Consider the following 25,362-nt stretch of genomic DNA (forward strand, 5'->3'; position numbering starts at 1 on the left):
CACAGTGAGTAAATGTTAGAGCCAGGAATAGAACTCAGCTCACCTGACACCCAGTTTTGGTGCTCTTTCATGCTACCTTCCTGACAGTGACAGAAAAGCACCTAAATCATTTAAAAACATCCCACTGCTACGCTATTACAGTAACTGCAAACAAAATTGTCTTTTAAAATATTTAAGAATAAGAAAGAAAATACTTAAAAAATGAATTAATACTTTTTTAATACTAGCAAGGCTGCATGCTTACCTAATACAAGATCTGTACTCTTGGTACTACTAGCTGAACCATGGGATACTGCATCACTACATCCTGAAATTCCAGAAAACTTTGAGGAATGAGAAACCACATCTAAGTGATTATGTATGGTCTGCCCACACCAATCAGAATATGGAATGTCAGGAAAATCTGAAAAAAAAAATAATATTGCCTATTTCAATTAAAGTATTGAAAACATACAAGTATGCATCTGAAGGGAGAAGAAAGCAAATTGCAATGTTTAGTCCACAAGATGTTGATGCATTAGAAATGGTAACTGTCAGCATACAATTTGAGATCTTTTTAAAAGCCAGATGTTGAACCTTGGACAAAACTGGACCAATATTCCTGAAGTTATCTATGACATTTCTCTTAAGGTCTATATGTTTGAGAATCAGCATTTGCTAAAATGAAAAACCAAACTGAAGCACTGACAGATGCTTCAAAGACTATCAGGATGATGACTTCCAACTCAATGTAAATGTTGGAAAACTAGCAGACACAATAAAGCATTATTTATTAATTATTATTATTAATAGTAGTAATAATATTAGTGTTACATTAGCATCTAGAAACCCAAACTGAGATATAAGCCCCACTGCACTACTGCTGTTCCTACACATGGTAAATAATCACTTTTGCCCTGAAGATTTTACAATCTAAACAGGTTGAACAGGCTGTGAAATTTCTTACCCTATAATTTCCTTTCTTCGAGGAGTGTTTCCAACAATTCTGATACATACGAACTAGTCCCCTCTGTCAACTCAATCCTGTACCACAACTCCTGCTAGTCAAAACTTGTTATCTGGTGTGACAGACCCAGACCAGTGGGGTACAGGAGTCTGGTAGAGGGCAAATATACTGGTCACTGGTAAGTAGTTTTCTGTTCCCTGAGTGACCAGAGCAGAGGCTGCACTAGAGTAATCAGGAACCTGCTAGAACCAGTTAGGGCAGGCAGGCTAATTAGGACACCTGGAGCCAATTAAGAAAAAGCTGCTAGAATCAATGAAGGCAGGCTAATCAGGGCACCTGGGTTTTAAAAGGAGCTCACTTCAGTTTGTGGTGCGAGTGTGAGGAGCTGGGAGCAAGAGGTGCAAGGAGCTGAGAGTGAGAGGGTGTGCTGCTGGAGGACTGAGGAGCACAAGCGTTATCAGACACCAGGAGGAAGGTCCTGTGGTGAGAATAAGGAAGGTGTTTGGAGGAGGCCAGGGGGAAGTAGCCCAGGGAGTTGTAGCTGTCATGCAGCTGTTACAGGAGGCACTATAGACAGCTGCAGTCCACAGGGCCCTGGGCTGGAACCCGGAGTAGAGGGTGGGCCCAGGTTTCCCCCCATACCTCCCAATTGACCTGGACTGTGGGTTCTTCCAGAGGGGAAGGTCTCTGGGCTGTTCCCCAACCCATATGGTGAATCTCTGAGGCAAGAAAATCTTCCAATAAGCGCAGGACCCACCAAGATAGAGGAGGAACTTTGTCACACTGGCTTGCCACCAGATGATTCATTCCAAAATGGAGTAAAAGTTCTTAGAATATGATTAGTGACAATAACTTCAATAGCAAATCAGTAAACTATATACAGTAGGAAAATTGGTTCATAAACTGTAGCTTTAAAAATTAAATGTTGTTCTTTGGCTGAATTGTGGTAGACTCTGGTAGCAGAAAGCAAATGATTGGGTAACAAATGCTCATTCTGCAGCCCAGCGTCCCCCAAACTTCTGATATGCATAGGAAATAGTGAAGGATAAAAAAGTAGAATGAGATGGGGGAGGAGGGGAAGGAAAGAAACTGTATGCCTCTACAATTCATAACTTGATCCGTCTGGCAAGAGGTAGTTTGGATACCCTGAGCCCTTGGCACTTCAGATTAAAAGTTGATTAACAGGTAGCCTGGTGGTTTTATCAATTCAGTGATCTTTGTATAAATCTTTAGTGCCCTCTGAACATCCAGATTATACCCAAGCTTTTCTACAGCATACTGTGGCTTTGGACAGAATGACAGGAGGATGTCTTCTTGTGAGGCATGGAAAGCTGAGTTCACCTTTCGCAAGAAAGATTCTGGGGTCCTAACACCACCTTCATCCTGGAATACACAATGAGGTTCCTGCATGGATAAAGCTGAAAACTCTGGGGCCTTGTCTACACTACAGGAAAAAGTCGATCTAAGCTATGCAATTTGAGTTATGTGAACAGCATAACTCAAGTCGATGTAGCTTAGATCTACTTACCGCGGGGTCCACACTACCCGATGTCGATGGGAGACATTCTCCCGTTGACTCCCCTTACTCTTCTTGATCTGGTGGAGTACAGGAGTTAACGGGAGAGCAATCTGCAGTCGAATTGACCCCCGATGCATCGATCACAGTGTGTCGATCCCCCAGTAAGTGTAGACAATCCCTCAGACTCATCCTGAAAATGTGATCGTGACCAAGAAACAGGTTTGGATGAACAGGCAGAATGGTGTGACCAATGGCTCCAAAGGGTGGTGCTTTCAGCACCTGCAGTAGGCCCCGTTTAGGAAAGACTGGTCTGACTACAAGTCTAGCCACTCTGACAGCTCTTAGAAATCTGCATACTTGAAGATTCTTTGACAAGGAACCTGCATGTAAGATGCTACTTATGGCCAACACCTGGCATGATATGGTGTTGGGCTCAAGTCCCTTGCCCACACTGTTCTCAAGAAAGTCAGAATAGCTGGGATACCAGGGTCCACGGGATTTTTGTTGCTTTTTAGACACTATGCACTAAACCTTGTCCAGATGGAAGAATAGGCATTTAGCATTAAAGTCTATTTGGAGGAGACTAGAGTGACAATCACTTTGGAGGATAGAGAGTGATTAATGCTTCCCTGTCAATAGCCAAGCTGTTAGTTGTAGATGGTCTGGGTCTAGATTGAGGCAAAGACCTTGGTGTGAAGGATATCTGGTCTCACTGGTCCATACAATGCAGCTTCCAAGGCCAAGTCTGCCATATCTAAAAATTCTACTCTCCTCAGCCAGTGTGAAGCCGAGCTATCACTTTTGCTTCTTCTTGCCTTATCTTCTGAATCACCTTCCCTAAAAATGGGAAAGGTGTGAATGCATAAAGCAGGCCTTGTGGCCATCTGTGTCAAAGTATCCACTTGGAGGGACCTGCTTCTCTGGTATAGTACTTCGGCAGCTTTCTGTTCTTGTGACCGGCAAATAGGTCAACTACTGGAGGCCATATTCCTGTGATATCAGGCGGATATCCTGTGATATCCTAAGTCAGATATCATTCTGAGTTGATTACACATCAAACCACCTAGTTTACCTTCTGGTTCAGTTCTCCCTTTGTTTGCTTGTATTGTATATGTACTGCTCTTATGGAAAATAAGTTCTTCTCAGCCCATTCCATTATCTCCATTGCTTCTGCAGGTAAGAGTTGAGCTCCAAGTTCCCCCATGGCTGTTGATATATGTGACAGTGGTAGTGCTGTCCAATAAGACTGAAATGTGGCTGCTCTTGAAGTGGCTCTGGAGCCTTTTTTGGACTAGCTTGACAGCGCTGAGGTCTAAGGGGTAGATGCTTTGATTCCTTTCTATGGAGTTTAAGTACTTTGTGCTTGTTCTGTATCCCACATGTGCTGATCACACCATCAGGATGGCATCTGTTGTGAGTACCCGGGGTGGGTCTGAAAGGCATGTGGGAAGACCCTTACAGACATTTTTGGGACTGTCCATCATCTGAGGGAGTACAGTACCTAGCTTGGAACCAGCACTTGATCCTGCATATGTTTTGGTGAATGGTACCATACTTTCACGAGAAACACCTGGATACATCTGATACAGGATCTTCCCCATGGAGTGATTACTATACATGAAATCAGAAGGCCCAATAACTGTAGAAATTGAGCTATGGACAGCCTTGTGTTTCTTACCACTATATACAAGGTTCTGGATTTTCTGGAATCTGTCCAGGGATGGATGGACCCTTGCCACATAGATGGCAAAGTTCACCCCCAGCTGAACTATCCTTGTGAAAAGGACCAGGGAATTCTGCCTGGTGTTTATCATGAAACTACTTGAAGTTATAGTGTCTGGAATGTGGCACAGTTTGCTGCTACTTTGGCTTGAGTTCTGATAAAAATGTCATCAAGAAAGGGATACAGGTGAGTGCCCTGAGACCCGAGTCTGCCAATGACCATCACCAGCATCTTGGGAAAGACCTTGGGGGACAATGAAAAAAGAACTGGCAGAGTTGTGCACTTTTAATGGGTTGTGCCATACACAAATCTCAGTAGGTGGTGGTAGCATGGATATATATGGGTGCATCGATATGCATCATCTAGGTCAATTGAGGCAAGAAAGACTGCTTGGGTCAGGGATGCTACCATCAAAGCTAGGGTCTCCATCCAGAATCTATCTTTGTTCATTTGTTGAGTTGAAATAACTCTGATGGTACACTTTTAGATGATTAAGAATATGATGTGTAGCCTTAAGAACCTTTCTTCTGAGGGTACTTTTTCCTCTTGCTCCTATGTCCAGGATTTAATTTGCACAAGCTCACATTTGATGTGGCTGCATGAGATGGGGGATTACATGAAGAAAGGATGGGATGGGGAGCTTTATTCGAGTGAGTAACATCAACTCACTACCTCTCACCCACTTCTGTGGTTGAGACCATTCTCCTGAGAAATGAGAAATTCTGCTTCCTAGATTCAAATCTGGACAGAGGCACATTTATTTGCTCGTTGCCATAATGAGCCCTTAGAGAGGCTGCTGCCATCTCTGATTTTGCTGCCTGATCCATGGCTCCAGGGCTTTCCTGAATGAACCTGCTGTCCTTTCTTTAGGTACTTTTGTGAGGAGAATGGACAGAGTATTTCTGTTACTGGGCTTGTATAACCTCATCAAGGTAGTATGTGGGGGAAAGGGAAGGACTATTTTGGTTTAGAAGTGTTGTCTGCCACAATCAAACCAACTTTTCCCCCAAACAGCTGAGAGACTGTGAATTTGGATGACCATAGGATTTGTTTGAAGTGGGCATCTGCAATCTGGGGCATAGCCATACATGGTGCCTGTCTGCTGAGCTGGATGCTGTGACCCTGACTGAGAATCTCATTGCATCAATTGGGGGGCATCTGTGACAGAAGAGGAGGTTACTCACCCTGTGCAGTAACTGACGTTCTTCGAGATTAGTATCCCTGTGGGTGCTCCACTCCAGGTGTTGGTGCGTCCCTGCGCCTTTGCTCGGAGATTTTTGCAGCAGTACTCATAGCGGCCACGCATGCTCAGAGGCTGCCCCCCGCTGTGAGTCTAGGTTGATAGTACGCATGCGTGGCCGGTCTCCTCAGTTCCTTCTCTACAACGGAGGCCCCCCAACTCCGAAGTAGAGGGGAGGAGGGTGGGTAGTGGAGCACCCACAGGGACACTCATCTCAAAGAACGTCAGTTACTGCACAGGGTGAGTAACCTCCTCTTCTTCTTCGAGAGATGTCCCTGTGGGTGCTCCATTCCAGGTGATTTAAAAGCCGTGTATCTTAAGGAGGTAGGGACTTCGGATCTGATAGGAACGCCATGGATAGTACAGCCCTGCCCAAACATATGTCAGATAGAGGGTCTTGAGTAAGGGCATAGTGTTTAACAAATGTGTGCTCAGAGGACCAGGGGGCTGCTTTACAAATATCAGCCAGGGGAACTTTGCGTAAGAATGCTACAGAGGCAGCCAGAGATCTAGTGGTGTGTTCTGATGCCGTCTGGAGGTGTAACCTTCTTCATCTGATAGCACAACCGGATGCACTGGGAAATCCAGTTCGAAAGTCTCTGGGTAGAAATAGGCGAACCTTTGGAGCGCTCCGCAATGAGACAAAAAGTCTGGAAGAAGTTCTAAAAGGTTTGGTTCTATCCAAATAGAATGACAAGGCTCTGCGTACATCTAGTGTATGCATTGAGGCTTCGAACGAGTTCGCGTGTGGTTTCGGAAAAAAAGTCGGCAGGTGTATTGGCTCATTAATGTGGAATGACGAGTGCACCTTTGGAAGAAATTTGGGGTGTAATCTGAGGGTAACCTTGTCTTTAAAAAATAGCGTATATGGTGGGTCTGCCATAAGAGCTGCTATTTCCCCTGCCCGTCTGGCAGAGGTAATTGCCACTAGAAATGCTGTTTTCATCGAGAGGTGTAAAAGGGAGCACGTGGCTAGGGGTTCAAATGGTTGTTGAGTTAGGCAAGACAGTACTAGATGAAGGTCCCAAGGGGTGGTAGGTGGTTTAATGTCTGGGTATAAGGTTTGTAGTCCCTTGAGGAAACGCTTAGTGATAGAATGAGCAAAGACAGACGTGTCATCAATTCTGTCGTGAAAAGTTGTAATAGCAGCTAAATGGACCCTGATGGAGCTGAAAGAAAGGCCGGATTGCTTAAGGCCCAATAGATAGTCAAGTATGAGCGAAAGAGGTACCGACGTGGGACAAAGGTGTTTAGCGGAACACCAATGTGTGAATCGTTTCCACTTTTGAAGATAGGTCGTGCGAGTAGATTGTGTTCTGCTATGTAGGAGCACCTTCTGAACTTGTTCAGAGCAATCTAATTCGCTTTGGGAAAACCATGTAGGAACCAGGCTTTGAGGTGAAGCATGGACAGGTTGGGGTGGAGAAAGCGTCCGTGTTGTTGAGATAGGAGGTTCGGAATGAGAGGCAAGGAGATTGGTGGTTGAATCGACATTCTGGTGAGGAACGGAAACCACGGTTGTCTGGGCCACGACGGGGCAATGAGGATCACCTTGGCTCGGTCTGTTCGTATTTTTATCAGGACCCTGTTGAGAACTGGTATCGGGGGAAATGCATAGAGTAGGTTTCGGTGCCATGAGATCATGAATGCGTCCCCCAGGGAATGTTTGCCCAGTCCTGCTCTGGAGCAGAAATTGGGACATTTCTTGTTTTTTGTAGCTGCAAAAAGATCTATTGTTGGGTAACCCCAAGTGCTGAATACGTTGTGAATGGTTTTCTCGTCTATCTCCCACTCGTGGTCCCATGGGAAGCGTCTGCTTAGTTCGTCCGCTGTGGTGTTCATTACCCCGGGAAGATAGGCAGCTGATACCCGGATGTTGTTCGCAATGCACCAATTCCAGAGCTTCATAGCCTCTGTGCACAGCGAATGGGATCGAGCTCCTCCCTGCCTGTTTACATAAAACATGCATGCAATGTTGTCTGTCATTATGCGTACGTGATGATGCTTGATTAGTGACAGGAAGTGACGGCACGCATTGCGAATAGCTCGAAGTTCTAGGACATTTATGTGCAGGGAGGTCTCGGTTGACGACCATAGCCCCTGTACTGTGTGGTGAGACATGTGTGCACCCCAGCCTGTCAGAGATGCATCGGTGGTCAGGATGAGTGATGGAGCCTGCTGAAGAAACGGGACTCCAGAGCAGAGGTTGGAGTGAACGGTCCACCAGTGTAGAGAATCTTTGACTCGGACAGGTAGGGAGAGAGTCTTGTTTAGAGAGTGCATATTCGGTCTGTAAACCGTGGCCAACCACGCTTGGAAGCGCCTCATGTAGAGGCGTGCATTCTGGACGACAAAAGTGCACGAGGCCATGTGACCTAGTAGTTGTAGGCAGTCTCGGGCAGTCACCTGGGGACTGTTGCGAATGATTGTGGCCAGTTGGCTTATGGAGTTGAAGCGATCGGGTGGGAGAGATGCCAACCCCGTCCGGGAGTCGAGGTCTGCTCCTATGAACTGCAGGTGCTGGGTGGGGCGTAATGTGGATTTGTTTTTGTTTATTTGTAGGCCGAGAGATAGGAAACAATCGACGGAGAGCCGCGGGAACCGGAGAGCCTCGTCGAATGTTGAGGCTTTGAGGAGGCAATCGTCGAGGTAAGGGAATACTATGACCCCTTGTTTCCTGAGGTAGGCAGTGACTACAGCTAGGAGCTTGGAAAAGACACGGGGGGCTGTGGACAGTCCGAAGGGGAGTACCCTGTATTGAAAATGTGTCGAGCCGAGGGTAAATCGAAGGAAGCGTCTGTGGGCCGGATGTATAGTGACATGGAAATAGGCATCTTGTAGGTCGAGGGCAGAAAACCAATCGCCCTGCTCCAGCGCTGGGATTATGGTGGTGAGGGTAACCATCTTGAACTTTTGCTTTTTGACAAATTTGTTGAGCCGCCTGAGGTCGAGGATTGGTCGCCATCCCCCATTTTTCTTTTCTGTTAAGAAATAATGGGAGTAAAAACACTTCCCTTTGTGTCGTTCTGGCACGATTTCTACTGCTCCCAGATGAAGGAGATGTTGCACTTCAGGGAGGAGTAGCTGCTCGTGAGAAGGGTCCCTGAAGAGGGACGGGGAGGGTGGGTGGGTGGGAGGGAAGGAGAGGAAGGGGATGGCGTATCCAATTGTAACTACCTCTATGACCCACTTATCGGAGGTAATGTTCTTCCATTGATGGGAGAATGGTCGTAGGCGGTGTCCAAAGATAGGTGTGTTAGCTGAAGTGGGAGCGCTGTTTTGTAAACCCTCGACCAAGGCTTCAAATCTGCCTATTAGTTGGCGGGGGTTGAGGTGCCCCTGCAGAATTTGGACGACGGCGCTGGAATCTTGGTCTTTGACGTTGTTGTTGTTGTTCCTGCGGTCTATGGGAATGTTGTGTAAATGCGGGATAGCGTGGCCGGTGGTACGGTTGGTATCTATATTGCCATCTTCTGGTCATAGGTGTCTGGAGACCTAGAGACCGGAGGGTTGCCCTTGAGTCCTTCATTGAATGAAGCACGTAGTTCGTGGTAGAAGCAAAAAGTTTGTCACCGTCGAAGGGAAGATCTTCAATGGTGCTCTGAACTTCTCGAGGAAAAAAAGAGGAGGAGAGCCATGAACCCCGTCGCATGACTACTGCTGTAGCGGTCGATCTTGCTGCAGTGTTGGCTACATCGAGGGCCGCTTGGAGAGCGGTGCGTGATATGCTTTGTCCCTCGGAAACCATAGCTCTGAACTGTTGTTTTTTCTGTTCTGGAACGTCATCAATAAAATCCATGAATTTATTATAGTTTTTGTGGTCGTATTTTGCAAGGACTGCAGTATAATTAGCTATACGAAATTGTAGGGTCGAGGATGCGTATACTTTACGACCAAAGAGGTCCAATCGCTTGCTGTCCTTGTTGGCTGGGGCGGAACGAGAATACTGTTGTTTAGCCCTCTGGTTCGCAGCGTCTACTACCAATGAGTTTGGTGCCGGGTGGGTAAAAAGGAATTCAGAGCCCTTTGGAGAAATAAAGTACTTCCTGTCCGCTTGTTTACAGGTAGGTAGGCTTGTAGCTGGAGTCTGCCAGATGGACTTAGCGGGTTCTAAAAGGGCTGCGTTAATTGGTAATGCCAGCCTGGAGGAAGAAGGGGGCTGTAGGATGTCCGTTAGCTCATGTTGTTGTTCAGTGACTACCTCCAAGTTAATTCTCAAGTCACTGGCAACTCTTTTAAAGAGGTCCTGGAATTTTGCATAGTCATCTGACGGTGTCGGAGGAAGGGGAAGTAATGCTTCTTCAGGTGTTAGCTCCGGCTCTGCTGGAATAGGAGCAGGGCTAGGTTTATCCTGGAAGTGTGACTGTGCTGCCAGGTGTCTCGTGTCACTGGCATATTCGTCAGGGGGCGGTGCTGGATCGGTGTTGCGCCTGGTGGAATTGCCATAGCGCACGTATTCCCGAGGGTACGATGCCCATGGTGTCCAATATTGCCATGGTGGTGGGTAGGGCATAGGTGGTGCCATCCAGGGGTTCACCCCCCCAGGAGGCAGGATCCTGAGAGTAGGATGAGGTAGTTTTCTTATAACCTCTATTGCCTGGGGTCTGGGAGTGGGAGTCTTGATATGGAGAAAAAACTCCCTGTGGATCAGTTTCCTCCTCACTGGAGGAAGGCTGCTCAGATCCTGACTCAGGCATTGGAGAAGAACATGCATTCATCAGGGGAGACTGCAGGATAGGTGATACCAGGAGATCTGCTGTCCGAGTAAATTGAAATAGTGAGGCTCCTGCGTGAGGTGAAAGCTGAGCAGGGGGAGGCTGCCGTGCGGGAGCATTCCTCTGAGCAGGGGTTTTGCCTGTGACCTCCCTGTCAGACTGCACCACGGGGGTCGGTGCCGCGGTTGGTGCCGGGCGGGCAACATCAGCCTGCAGGGGATCAGGCATGTTGTAAAATGTCGGCACCGCGTCCGTCGCGGTGCCGAACGGTGCCATAATAGAGGCAGGCAACTGGAAGCCTGATGCCTCGGCACCGGAGCCTCGCGCCGCCGCCGCAGCCTCAGGCGGCTTTTGCACAGTTCCTGAAGACCCCGGCTCATCAAAGTTGCTGAGGCGAGGAAACACAGGCAGGGAGACCGTTGATCTGCCTGGAGAAACCTTGTGCCTCATAACCTTCTTTGGTGAAGAAGGCTGCCCCTTCTTTGTAGATTTTTTCAGTTTTTTTGAGGCGGGGGGGCTGTGGCGGGCAGCGGAGCCGGATTCAGCGCCTGGGTCTGAAACTGACCCGATAAACTGCTCCTCCTGCAAAAGTCTAAGTCTAAGCTCCCTGTCCTTCCGTGCCCTGGAACTGAGTTTACAGCAATGGGCACATTTTTGGGGAATGTGGGCTTCCCCCAAACATTTTATACACTTTGAGTGGCCATCTGATAGTGGGATAGCTTCTTTGCACGTAGCACAGCGCTTGAAGCCTGTGGAGCCCGGCATGGCCAAAGCGGCCACGGCTGACAGAATTTTTTTTTTTTTTTTTGTAACAGATAAACGAGGTAATTAACTACACTAACAAAGAACTGACAACAAACTAGTTACTAAAAGGGTAATTGTAGCAAGAGTGAGGGATTTCCTAACGAGTCTGCTGAGCTCCGTCTCAGGCCGGGGACGGTAGAGAAGGAACTGAGGAGACCGGCCACGCATGCGTACTATCAACCTAGACTCACAGCGGGGGGCAGCCTCTGAGCATGCGTGGCCGCTATGAGTACTGCTGCAAAAATCTCCGAGCAAAGGCGCAGGGACGCACCAACACCTGGAGTGGAGCACCCACAGGGACATCTCTCGAAGAAGAAGCTGTTGCTAGGGATATTTTCTTAATGGTAGACCAGAAATCAGGATATCTGTGTCTCCCTTGGCATTATGGTCAATCCAGCCAGGACACGGTAGTTCTTGCGATGCATGTAGTGGCCATGGACATTCTGAGGGTAGCCAAGGAAACCTCAAAATCCCTTGGTGGCTTCCATCTTTCTATCAGTTGCATCTTTGGGAAAGAAATCCCATTCAGATAGGATCATTATATCTTTTGCCATAGATGCCACTGCAGCACTGACCTTTGATATTTCTGTGATGGCATTTTTTAACCTAGGTTCTATAAGTTGCAAGAGCCAACTCAAAGCCAACAGCTCATTGGGCTGACGCAGCTAAGGCATGTGCATACCTGCTTATGGCTTATCCTTATTAAGGAATTCCCATTTCTCCCTGATCACACCTTCAAAGAATGGGTGCGGTGGGATTGCGGTCTCAGACAAAGATTTGAAAGGCAGGTATTTGCCCTGAGACTTTTCCTTATATATCTGCTCCTGTTGCACCATATGGTCTCAAATTTAAACAGAGATAAAATACCTTTTCTGCATTTCTTCCATGCCCTACTCAGAGCCTGAATATGAGCACTTTTTTTAGTAGAAGGGGTGATGCTTTAAGTCAGGGCACAAACACCTCTTAGATTTCTAGCTTTTTTTCTCATTTTTATTCTATTTTGGTTTTTAAAACTTTTTTCACCCGCTTTGAAAGAGTTGCCACTCAGGTGTAGCCGGGGCAGGGTCTCTTGCAGCTCTTCTATCTTAAGCTATCTGAATAGATCTCCCTCTCTGTTCTTCCCCTCCGGGTTCCACTCCCTCTTCCTGGGGGATGGGGTCTCATTGCTAGAGTCCCCAGACTTGTGTTGAGAAAAAGGGGAACTGCATATGGTCTTACTTCTTTCCCCAGAGACCTTAGGACTCACTTTAGCATCTGGTGGGGAACAGAAAAGCAACACCATGTCCTACTCAATGATTTCTTCTTCTGACCTGGATCTGCCATAGGATGTACTCCTTGGGCTGGCCAGACGGTGTCCTCCCTGTCCTTTGATTCTCTTCCCCATATGCTCTGAGACTCCTGATCAGGCTTTTCTGCATTTAGGTCATGGCTCCTTGGGGTAAGGACGGACTCAATAAGACTGTCTGACTAAGTCCCAGGCATTGGCAGCATGAGGGTCAGCTGGTCGTGAACAGGCCCTCTGAAGAGCCTGTAAATGATGCCTCACACTGATTTAGCTTGGTGTTGGCAGGTGTGCTCCATCATGCCTGCACTGGCAGGAAGGTAAAGGTCAGATCCCGGTGGCTGATACCACCACACTGCTTTTTACCTGATCGGAGGAGGAAGGAGAGTAAAAGCTCACCACTACCTGAAAAATTATTTAAATTAATTAAAGCTGGCAAAGAAATGGTTGGGAGCAAAGTGAATTGCCTATGAACTGCAAGATGAGATGCCATGGCAGAAGAGATGGCATCAAGCTAGAAAACAGGACATGACCAGAAGGGGCTGTGTTACAGTACTACATTGCCCCTGGAAATGGAAGGCAGGAGGCAAATAGCTCATATGTATCAGAATTGTGGGAGAGACTGGGCTGCAGAAAAAGGAAGTATTAAGCTATTTTAACAGATGGAGAACTGAGGCATTACTCCAGTTTTACACCAGTGTAATTCCACGGAACTTGCCAAAAAATTCACACAGGAAGTCTGTGGCAGAGCTGGAAACAGAACTCAGATTTTTAAATTTTAAGGTTGATCCAAAGTAGATCAGCATGGTGAAATGGCGGAGGCCCTACCTATAGAGGTTAGAAGTTCTGTTAGCAGAATCTGTTTTACTATAGACACCATAAAGGGCACACACCAGCAAACTCTGCAGAAGCAGGTTTGGGAGCGAAGTGGAGAAACCTCTTATGACTCATTCTACTCCAAACCAGAGTAATTGGAGAAGAAAAACAACCAAATCCCCTTCTGTTCACTGCATCTTTTCTCAGACAGACTCTCCAAGCATAAGCTAGTTATTTCCATTTTAACATACATATTGTCTGACATGGAAAAAATATTTTTTTCCAGTTGGTTTGAAAGTGAATCTCAGTTTTCTGCATGCTGATCTATGTGCAGGCTTGAATTAGGTTTCAAATTTTCACATTTTAAATAATTTTCTTCTTTGGTGAGCTTTTAAATTTTTTTTTTTTTTTTAAAGAATGTATGCACACAATTGCATGAACACCAAGAGAAGAAGCGGAAAATTGGGAAATTATAATCTAGAAATATCACTGCTGATTGCACAAGATTTTGCTGCTATACAAAAGACAGCATAGCCATTAAAAAGGATGCATTATTTTTGTTCATCTTCACAACAGACATCAGTATTTTTATTCAGCATTTCTATAAGTCCCATTGAAGCATAAATAAAAGTAGATAGTAATGGAGGCAAACTAACCTGAATGACTATATGCAGTGTTCACTCTGTTATTCTGCTGGTATCCCAGTATCTGGATACAAACGCAATAAAGGCAGTTATCATCTGTGTGCTCCTGTAACCCAGTGTCTTCTGTGTTTTCTAAAAACTGAGAGGCATCTGAACGACTTGTATTCATTATCTCGGTGAGGCTGATCTGCTGTCTAAGCATTTGGAAGGGACTTTTGACAACATCCGCAGTCCCAGATGGATGGCCTGTAGACACACAATTAGAAATCAGAAAAAAGCAAGATCAAAGTAAGTTAAGATTATATTCTTTTAATTAAATCCCTTTTAAAAATTAGCCAAAAAACAAAATATTTTTAGTTGGGAAGTGGCGTATCTCCAAGAAGAGTTGTTCGTATTAAAACTCTAATTTTCTTTCTGTAATAAATCTCACAACATCCCATACAACCTCAATTTCTTTATGAGTAAGACAGTCAAAATACTGCAAAATTAAAATACATCCATTGAACATTCAAATTGAAGAAAATATGCACAGCCAATAATGAATATATTTCAACATTAATAATGCAAAAAAAACCATAATAAATATTGACTCCCTTTCAAAATAAAAGCATGAAACTTTGGTATAAACTCAATATATACAAAAATAGAAGCAGGTATTTGACCTTCTCTTTTATTGGTGCAACAAACTGATGTATGCAATCAAAACGTTTTGTACAATAGTTTTTGTATGTGACAAGTTTGATAACTACACAACTAACCAAGACACTGCAAGTGCTGCTGATAACCAGTTAAAATTACAACAAAGAAGAAAAGCAACCCCATAACAGTAAATAACCAGGAAGCCCAAAAATAAACCAAATCCCCCACTTTCCCTTTACATTGCCACTAACAATATTTCTTTCTTCAGTAGCTCTTTAAAAACACGTGTCTTTCAGCGAGACCTGAAGGTCAGTGGATTCTGACTATTTTGATCTAAGAGGGGGAAACATTCCTAAAGGAAACATGATATCCACCAAAAGAACACCATCTTTTACACCATACTGGAGTAGGGCGGGGTGTCCAGCTCAAGCGCCCCTGCTGATTTCAATTGTTACAATATATCACAAGGAGAGAGGTGGCATTTCAGTAGGAAAATCATAAGCGGTAAGGCTTTGTAGGTCAATACCACCAGGAAATACACAAGTAGTCAGAGAAGACCATGAGACGGTGGTTGAATATGCTTATGGCAGAAAGTCAGGTTACCAAGCAGGCAAAGATGATCATCCAGAGGAAACGGGAATCTAACCAATCTTCCAGGTTACAAACAGTGGGCAACAATTGGTGGAGACGTACCTTACTATCAATGGGGGAGAGAATTTCTGCCCTGGTTTACAGTTAGTTTGCTTTCTCTAACCCATCATGATCAGTTGTTTCTCAATTGGTCTCTAGTTCTTTTCCCTGGTGTGTTATCTTGCTTCCAAGCAAGACCAGGACATCTTGCAAGCAAGATCTGTTACTCTGAAAGATCTGATATGGGGCCAATGCTCCATTATCCTGAAAAATCTAAATTCAGTCCTCAAAACTGAACAGCTAAGAATAACCTTTTCAAGAAGGGTAAGGAAAGAAAAAAAAAGTATGGTAAAGTCAAGCTATATAATTAAATGGTATTGAAAAGAAAAAACAACTACCTCCTACATCAGATGCAAAGACTCTAGTTCCACGGTCATCAAATGGAGGCATGGTTTTCTTTTGGAAATAAGGAGTCTCCTTAACCTGAAACATTTTAAATGAAAGTTATGTAGAAGTGTTTCAAGAAAGTCATTAAAGGATCTTTGAACTAATATGCAGAATTTTTTTTTAGATTTTGTTGAACAGCTGGAAACTGAAGCTTATAAAACAAGATGATCACAATTAGTTACGTTTTTATAATCTATACAGCTAATAGACAAAGTGCACACAATAACCTGAAGATTATATCATTTGCTGCATCTACAAATATTTCTACAAATATCATACATGTGAAAGGTGCTTTAAGGACAGAACTCTACTCCATAGAGTTTAAGATGCAAGTAAGGGCTTGATTACATGGGGAAGTTAGTGTGCAGAGAGCCCAGAAAGTGTCCACATAGGAAATCAGTGTACAGTATCTACTCCGCACTAACAGCTACTGTAGGCTTTTCCCCACATGTAGACAAGCCCTTATGTATAGCAAAACAATTAATGGTAGAGGGTGAAAGGAAATATTGGAAAGAGGATTACAACAGTAAAAATCAAGGAATAAATTACTTATGTAGTTACACATCTTATTAGTTCTTTGTTTTTTCCTCTATTGTGTACATAGTTTTTAGATATTGTATAGTATATTATATGATAAATTTGATGGAACAAAGTTTGATAGAAGAACAGATATTGGCGAGAGATCAGTACTGGAAGTCTAACCAAAGTGAGTCCTGAGCAGGAATTTGAAGGAGGAATGAAACTACATCGTACAGGATCAGAGGATATTCTACACGTCCCTAGGAATAGCTAGGTGCGCTGAGCTGGAAGTCAGGATAGGGAAGGGAGAACTAGGCACTAGCAGTGGTATCTGCAGCCATGAAGATGAGAATGAGCAAGTTTGAATATGATGAAAAATGATCAGAAAAGAGTGCAGAAATGCAAAGAGTGAGGGACATTCAAGGAAGATTATTTTAGATACAGCATGCTGGATAGGAGAGTAATATAGCCATGGAATCAACCAGGTTCTTTAGCACTAGTGGTGTAGAAGATGGGTCACATTTTGAAGATGAATTATTAATTACTTAGATTACAGTAGCATTTATAGAACTCAATCAGGATAAGGGCCCCATCATGCTAGATGCTGTACAAATTGTGAAAGAATTGGCAGGATTTATCAAGTCTGGACGTGTGCACTGAAGAGTACAGTAAAAACATTACATCAAGTTTGTGAAGCAGGGTAACAGGGAGGATGGTGCAATTATTAACAGAAACGAGGAAGAGGGCTTTGGGGATGAACAGAGTTCCACATTGCACTATAGTTGTTTTGAGCTGGCAGCTTGAAGTCCATATATGTATGTTATCTGTGCAGTTATTTAGGTATGTGTTTGGGTAGAGAAAGTTGCAGAACATTACTGGAGGGATACAAAGTTAGATTTGGGAACCACCAGCAGAGAGATGGCAGATCTAAAAAGAAAAAGTTTACTTAAGAAAAGGGTGCAGTAAGATGAGGGGGCAAGGACAGAACCTTGAACACCACCAACAAAAAGGAAGTGAAGCCAATGAGGAAAATTCTGCTGAAGGAGAGTTTGATGAGAAAGGCAGAGACAGTCAAGTGAATGGTAAAAGAGGGGGAAGTGATAGGCTATCAGTAGATCAAGGAGGATGAGAACATGGAAGAGCATCTAAGTTGGCCAGTAGTGAAAACAACCAAGTGTAGCAGAAGAGAAATGAGATCGCAGAGGACCTACAAAGGGTTAGAGAAGAAAAAACAGGCGAGAGAGCATGTAGAGGAGGAGGAGGAGGAGAAGAGAAATGAAGCAGTAGTTATTTAATGATGGGAGCGCACTGGGAGTGGCAGAAGGATTTCACGAGGGAAGATCAAGTGCAGATGGAGGAGGTGAAAAATGATTATGCCAATTTTAGTATAAAACAATGTCAACAGGAAGTCCTATTGTGATGAAACACAAAGTAATATCACATACATAGCTGTTAGGGAGTGCTGAGATTTCAAAATCAAGAAGCATAGGTTTTCTACTTGAATTCATTAGCTTTTTATCTAAGAAAAGTTAATTTAAATGAAAAACACCCTTCCAAAACTATGTGTCGAAATGGATTGGAACTCTTCTGTAAATAACTAAGGTAGGAAAGTGTCCCCATTTCAGAAACGTGTGCAACTCAGAAATTTCAGTATCCGGCTATTCCTACATATGTAGATCTCCTCATTGAGGTAGATGAGAATTTCACACATTCTAACAGAATACTGAATCAGTGGGGGAAGTTTTGGCATTACTCATGAAAATAAATGCAAACTCATTTTCATTCTGTACATCAGTTAAACACATTGCTGTGTACATACCTGAAATATTTCATTGATATCCACTGGGAGAGCAAGGCCAATGTAATCATCAGTACTACCATACGTTGCATTGGACACCATGGACCGAACAGAGGAGGAACGCTGCAGTGTGTTTTGGTTAATAGGGCTTAATAAATCTTCTTTATCTAGTGAGGCATAACTTAAAGCTTTCATGAACCTGTAAGATAATTAAAAGAACAAATGACAAACTCCTGACAATCACTCCTTTTTAGATTCTGCATCTATAGGTGGGGGTTGTTAGTACTGCCTGTGTTAAGGTTGCCAAACACATCCCAGTATAAGACCCCATTTCCAGTTACTTATGACTTGGCCAGATTTTAACCACTTGGGCTTAAATTTTCCATGCCAGGTGTCTGCTTCAGGCTGAAATTTCTTTTGGAAAATTTCAGCCAAAATAGTTTATCTATTTCCAAGAACAAGGTCAAGGAAATATACATTTTGCCAATGTTAAAAAAATGTCTGACAACCTTTATTTGGGAAACTAGCACCCCCATGATTTGGGGGAAAGGACCTGACATTTGGCAAGGGGTGGCCTCTGTGCCAAGGATGTGACTTTTGATATTTGCCTGAATTTGGCCAAGTTACAAGCCTTAGGGGGTGGGGGGAAAAAATCACATTTCACATATGCTCAATAGAGATTTTAGATTTCAGTGGCTAAATCAGGGGTGGGCAAACTACAGCCCGCGGGCTGGATCTGGCCCATCAGGGCTTTGGATCCAGCCCGCGGGATTGCCACCCCCGTGGTGCCGTGGGCCCCATGCTGCTCCCGGAAGTGGCTGGCACCCTGTCCCTGCAGCCCCTGGGAGTGGGGGGCCAGAGAGCTCCGCACGCTGCCCTCGCCTGCAGGCACCGCCCCCCACAGCTCCCATTGGCTGGAAAAGGGGAACTGCAGCAAATGAGAGCTTTGGGGGAGGTACCTGCAGGCGAGGGCAGCGCGTAGAGCCCTCTGCCCTCCCCTCCCCCAGGGGCCATGGTGCCGGCCGCTTCTGGGAGTGGTGTGGCATCAAGGCAGGCAGGGAGCCTGCTTTGGCCCCAGTGCGCGCCGCTGCTACCCCAGAGCTGCTCCAGGTAAGCGGCGCCGTGCCAGAGCCCAAACCCCAAACCCCTCCTGCACCCCACACCCCAGCCGCACCCCAACCTCTTGCCCTGAGCCCCCTGCCGCACCCTGCACCCCTTCCTGCATCCCAACCCCCTAACTCCCTGCCTTGAGCCTCCTGCCACACCCCACACCCCCTCCTGCACCCCAACCCCTTGCCCCTGAGACCCTTCCTGCACACCACACCCCTCCCACACACTGCACTCCCTCCTACATCCTAACTTCCTGCCCCAGCCCTACATTCATGGCCCTGCATGCAAATTTCCCCACCCAGATGTGGCCCTCAGGCCAAAACGTTTGCCCATCCCTGGGCTAAATTCTCCAAAGATTGTCTTCACTGGGTGTGTTCCTGGTACGGAGCAGATCTCTTCCTACAATTGCAGCTCTGGGCTGTTGCAGGCCATTCCAGGTCTGGGCACTAGAACTGAGAGCAGGGACTCTTTCTCCTGTGTGCTCAATGATTTCCCTACCCTGGCTGGGCTCAGATAGAGTGGAGGAAAAAACCACGAGAACTGAATGCAGAGGGGACAAGATCTGTACCCAAGGATGGAGAGTGGAAGAAATGGGGACAAGGAACCTGGGAGGGCGAACTAGTATTGGTGAGGAGAGAGGAGAGGGAAATTGGGACAGGGAAGTCTGGAACTGAAAGCCAGTGGGTAGGAGAAAAGAAGGGAGACAGATCTGATAAAGAGCCAGTGTGCAGGGGGAAAACTGGTACTGACTGGTAAAAAATAGACAGGAGCTGGGGGTGAAGGGCACAATGAGATGAGATGAACCAATGCGGGGATTGGGACTGGGAACCAGTATGATGGTGAATGCTGGAGGTGGGACTGGGTGAGTGGAGAGAGAGAGATCAGATGAGGTGCCAAGTAGCGGAGAATGGGACTGGCTGATCAATGGGATAAGAGTTCTGAGGAATGAAGACTGGGAGTGACTATGGAAGAAGAACAGGATGGGGAGGGATAGTGAGCGGTGAGGAAGAGACAAGAACATGTTGGAGGGGATGGGGCAGAAGGGGTCATGCTTTGAGGGAATGGGAAGAAGAGTCTGTGCCCACTAGTGCACTCCCCCTACAGATCTTGGAAGGGAACCCAAGATTCTGGAGTCTCCCATCCCTCTGTTATCAGCAGATATCTGGCAAACTGTCTCTCATTCCCCTTTAGTACTGGTCCACATAAAGCACAACCTACTAACAACTATCAGTTACTCTGCTAGCTCAAGTGGCAGAGGTATATGGTGGATCTAAAGGTCTCAACCCTACCAATGACCCATATGGGTGTCAATATTATGTCGAAAAAATTTCTTTTTTCCCCATTCCCCCTTTGCTTTTTAAAAACATAGGAAATTAAATACAAAAACTATGTTAAAAGATCATTGTTTGCCAAGTCAAGCACTCAAAGCTTAGGAAATCCGACAATTAAAAATAGCTGTGCAACCTTAATTCAGTCCCCTTGTGTGTGTGTATACTCGATAATCTTTAATTACATGATCAAATATTACTTTTTCCACAGGACTCCTGGCACATTCAGTATACAAGATGGACCTCTCTATGCAGGGATGTGGGGGAGGGATAGCTCAGTGGTTTGAGCATTGGCCTGCTAAACCCAGGTTGTGAGTTCAATCCTTGAGGGGGCCACTTGGGGATCTGGGGCAAAATCAGTACTTGGTCCTGCTAGTGAAGGCAGGGGGCTGGACTCGATGACCTTTCAAGGTCCCTTCCAGTTCTAGGAGATGGGATATCTCCATTAATTTCTAATTTCTATGCATGAATCAGGGTTGTGTAGTGAAGGAGATCATCTGTAGGACCACTGCTTCATTTGCTGGTCTCATGGTTAAAGTAGGTAGAATTGGATTTTATTCTTGGTATCTTATTCTAATAAGTATCTCTGCGTACTAGCACTAATTAGAGTAGCAACTGATGCAGAAAAAAATTCATGCCATTAATCTAGACCTAGACAACTACTTACTACAATGAGTGAACACCACAAAACAGCCATACCACTTTAAATGTTCTAATGACACCTATTTGCCACTATTTTCCTCATTTCCAACTGCCGAGTTAGGAATTTAATATTAACCTATGAACTTAATTATTTTGCTCAGGGGAAGACAAGAAGAAAAAACACTAGTGTAGGTAAAGAGTGAGGACATTTTCCTGAGGTCTAGTCAGTAATAAAACAGGTGTGAGCTTATGATGATGATTTGGGGCATGACCTGAAAGATGCTCAGTAATCATAACTTAAATGGAAGTTGTGGGCACTATGCACCTCTCAAATTACATTCGACTAAAAAAGGACCATATCCTATCATAAGATCAAGATTTTAAAAACTATGCCCCTAAATTTAGAACATATGAGAAAGTCAAATATGTCCTATTTCATGCTGCTGCAGCTTGGGAAAGCAATGAGCAACAGAGGCAGGCACTAGAATTATTCGTGGGAGACAGAGCACCAGATGCCTGCCTCCTGTGCAGCAGCCAGGAGGCTCCAGAGAAGAAACAACTATGGTAACCTCTCCCCTTTCTGTCACATCAACCAGGATGCTGGTGAAAGAATGTGTGTGTTGGAGGGAGAGGGCGCAGATAGAAAAAAAAACAGAGCTAGAAAACTTCTCCTTGCCAGGAGCAGTCTCAAATTCGAGACACATTTGAGTCAAAGACTAATACAAAAGACAAAGCTCTGGAAACAGAGTCCAGGGACAGTGACCTGATAAAAAGGGGGAGTGTGCTGGGACTTCAGCAGCTGGTAGTTTTTCTCTAGCAAAAGCAAGACTGTCAGTGTCATGAGACAAACATCTTATGTAATGGCCTAATCAGTGCTTCAGAATGTCTGACATCACACACTAATATAAAGGAGACATTGACTTTCTCTAAAAACGGGTTCCACGGATGATATTCTGGACCCAATGAAGTCAATGACAAAATTCCTATTGACTTCAGTGGGGCAAGGATTTCACACAGTGTCTCCCTGTGCTGGACTTAATCCAGGTCTAATCCAGAGATAGTGCTCTCAGTTTAAAACCTCAGTAAATGACACTGGGAGAAACTCAAGAAAATAAAACACTGTTTGCTCTCATTGAATGAAAACAGGGAGATGAGTCTGAATCATTATTATTTCCACTTAAATATTAGTATTTAACAATTAAAAAAAAAAAAAAAACACAACCAAAAAAGTTAAATGGGAAAAAACACCAAGATAAATAAGAAAATAGTTGTTCCTGTGACGGGTCTATCTGGCAGAGAGGTTCTGAGGACAGTTATATGTGCTGGGCCTTTTAGAACAGCAATTAGGAAGTTCAGATCCCTAGTTGATTGATTATTCCCTTAACACAGTTACACTGCTTCCAATGGATTTGTGGATCATTAGGCATTGAATGTTACCTATCATTAGCAGAAAGCTGTAGAAGTAATTTTCATGAGAAAAAAAATTTCATTTAATTTGCAGCTATGCTTGTGAAATAATAAATTAGCATGGATGCCTCTTACCTGCTTGGCGTTAGCCGAGAATCCAAGCTCCCAGACTTCATGGTAATAGTGTCAGTAAACAGCACATCCTTTGCTGGAGATGCTAAGGCTTCTGAATGCGACAGTGAAGGATGCATCCTTTGCTGCTGTAAGCGTTTCAGTGTAGCATAGCCGAAGGCATCTCGAGAACTTGTATAACTAAAGTTGTAGTCAGCAAGACTCTTTATGGTAGCAAGAGAAGGAGCTTTAAGGGACTGTGCTCTTCGAGGAAGCGTATGAGAAGACCCTGGGGGCACCAGGGATACAGAAATTGATTTTGAAAGAGGCAGGTGGTTAGATTGTGGTGTTGAACAGTGGCTTGTTTTAACTGTTTTTGTACTTACCACAGTACTCAAACTTCCACAGTCAGTGTCTACATTTGTAGTGTCCACACCCACCGTCTCCCTTGATGGACTTGAGCTCATTGAGCTTATGCCACTTGTTGTGGTATCCGTATTAAAACTTAAGCTACGACTCTTGAAATGTGTTTGTGTAGAACCATCTCCTATTAGTCTCTCTCTGCTTGTGTTCTCCCTGTGATTTTCATTTCCAAGACCTTTTGGCAGCTTTAGATCATTTTCTCCAATACTTGGGGTACTACCTGTATCTTCCATGTGCTTGCTCGCAACAAATGAAGTTTCTAAGCGTAAAGTATGGATTTTAGGAACTCTGAACCCAGGAGTGAATTCATCCCCAGGAGTAAAGTCTATACTACTGGAAGGCTCTGTTACAGTACGATTTCGCCTCAAGCCTGATTTACTATCTGATGAGGACAGTTTGCCTCCTTTAGGATCGCTGCTACTTCTATGTTTTTTATTAGGCAAAGTAAGTGAATTTAGGATGCGATTCTTCACAAATCTGCTAGAAGCAAAAAAGGGAAAAGGACTACGATCCTTATCCTTTAAGGGTCCAGGTTTGTCATAAAATGTTTGTTCTGCATCCTCATTGATATCTAGGAAAAATGTGCTAGTAGAAGTACTGCCAAACCGGTCATCCTCCATGATAAACATACCTGAAATTAAATAAGGATTCTTATTACTGAATGCTGATATTTCTAGGACGTGTAGGTAGTAAATTGTAAAAAACTTATTGAAAAATTACTGAAACTTGATACACAGTAAGATCAGGTAAATACATTTAATAATTCTAAAACAAAAAGAAGTAAACGTGTATGTTATGATGCACGAGTCACATTTTAAATTAGCCTTTGTTTCCTGCTTAGAAAAAACAATCCCCTTCTCTTGCCCTGTCTTATTTTTGTTCTTTGAAAAAGATGGCTGTTAACTTTCCCTAGAGCCAATGCTAAGAAATTTCCATAAAACGAATTGTAGTTACATTCTTTGTTAATAGAAGCTGCATCAAACTTAAAATCTGAATCACACAGCTTGAATCACACCTTTAAAATTCATTCATATTTTGTTCATTTCTTCATACAACATATTTTTAAAATGTGGATGCCTAAATGGTTTGTACAAATATGAGTTTTGAGTGTAAGCTATATAGCCACGTGTGCCAGTTATTTTAGTCTTCATAAAAGGGGAACTCAAACAAAAACAAAAAAAGCAACCAGCTATTTCAAACGTTTTGAAAGGTATTTTCTCTGCATGTAGCTAACACACTGAGAATTAAATTTGTGTGATCTCCCAACCTACACTGTGTGACTATTCCTGATGACTATAATTATTGAATTTAATGATCTACAGAACAATTGCTTAAAAATAGCTGCCTTCACAAATTTTCTAAGATATCCTTTCACCTGTCAATATGTACAATTTCTTTAAAAAAAAAAAAAAAAAAGTAATGCAAGTAACCTGACAACTGAAGGCATCTAAACATCTAAAGAATTTAGGCACACAAGTCTCACTGAAATGCAATGGGACTTGTTACTAAATTCCTCACAAGCTATTGAACATAATCATTTCCTTTGGTGTTTACAATGACTATAAGTATTACTATGTTTTTGTTTCAATTTCTGCAACACGTAGTACTTGTCTATACTAGTTTCTGTACCCATCAGAAAAGGAAGACATCTCTTCAAATCCTGGTTTGTCAGGTTACTTATCTTTTACGAAATATTTTATATTTTAAAGATTTCATTGTTTCAAAGATATAGCTACTTTATTGTATTTAATACTTAACCTGAGACTAACCTCCAATCAGCAGTGCTGCATTCTTTAGGGCTATTTAAAGATTCTAAATACAGTATGGTTAGCAGCAGATTTAAATTCCCAATATCAATCACAAAACAAATGTAGTATTATTATTAAGCCTAGAAAATTTACACCAAGGTTGTAAGTATAATACTGTACCTACAAAAACAATTTCTAGATGTTGTTTTGAACCACTGTACCATTAATTCTAGCTATGCTTACTTGATGGTGCAGATTCACTTTCACTGTTATGCCTAGAACTGGTGGACCCCGAGTTCAAGCTAAGAGTGCTGGGTATAGAAGAGAGCTCATTGCAGAGTTGCTCCATGTCATCAGGGACTACTGGCCATGGCTGTCTACGACTGTGTCTCACTGCATCCCAATTGTGCTGCTTCAGAATGTCACAACCTTGTTTAGTTTTGGCTATTAGACCAAGCACGTAGACACAGGTTCTGTATTTAATAATAATAATAATAATAAAAAAAAAGTAACAATAGCCTGATTTAATCAATAGATCTGAGTTATTCAAACATACATTTGATTTTTAAGAGGAAACAAAGTTGCAAGATAATCCAATATAGACCAGCTGAGTAGCTTTTTTTGTTCTATCTAATGGGAAAAACAAATCAGAGCAAGTGTCGTACAGGCAACAACTACATGTTAAATATATTAAATGGGAAAAAAAATAAACTTGTGTAATGCAATGTAATGTTCCACAGTTTTAAAAAGTTAATCAGGAAAAGCTAAAGTTAAGGTTCCTACAGCAATGTTAATCAGTTCATACTTCCTGTTTGTTTTACAGTACAGAACTAAACAAAAAGTAAGAAACTCTCCATGTAACAAGAAATAC

At 43.8% G+C, this 25,362-nt stretch overlaps 1 protein-coding gene across 5 annotated transcripts in view; it reads right to left on the reverse strand.

The window, feature by feature from the left end:
* The window catches only part of RICTOR (RPTOR independent companion of MTOR complex 2), a 176,302-nt gene that overhangs the window by 5,802 nt on the left and 145,138 nt on the right, over positions 1 to 25,362 (reverse strand). For 4 of the 5 annotated variants that reach the window (XM_065550014.1, XM_065550015.1, XM_065550016.1 and 1 more), the window contains 6 exons: positions 24,735 to 24,964; positions 22,345 to 23,374; positions 17,744 to 17,921; positions 15,357 to 15,441; positions 13,702 to 13,935; positions 245 to 403 (listed from right to left, as the gene is read on the reverse strand). In XM_065550014.1, coding sequence (XP_065406086.1) covers positions 245 to 403; positions 13,702 to 13,935; positions 15,357 to 15,441; positions 17,744 to 17,921; positions 22,345 to 23,374; positions 24,735 to 24,964 — 1,916 coding nt within the window. The remainder of the gene's footprint in view (positions 1 to 244; positions 404 to 13,701; positions 13,936 to 15,356; positions 15,442 to 17,743; positions 17,922 to 22,344; positions 23,375 to 24,734; positions 24,965 to 25,362) is intronic. The other variant, XR_010588772.1, reaches the window with a different exon arrangement.

The sequence above is a fragment of the Chrysemys picta genome, chromosome 6 (assembly GCF_011386835.1).
Source record: "Chrysemys picta bellii isolate R12L10 chromosome 6, ASM1138683v2, whole genome shotgun sequence".
NCBI lineage: Eukaryota > Metazoa > Chordata > Testudines > Emydidae > Chrysemys > Chrysemys picta.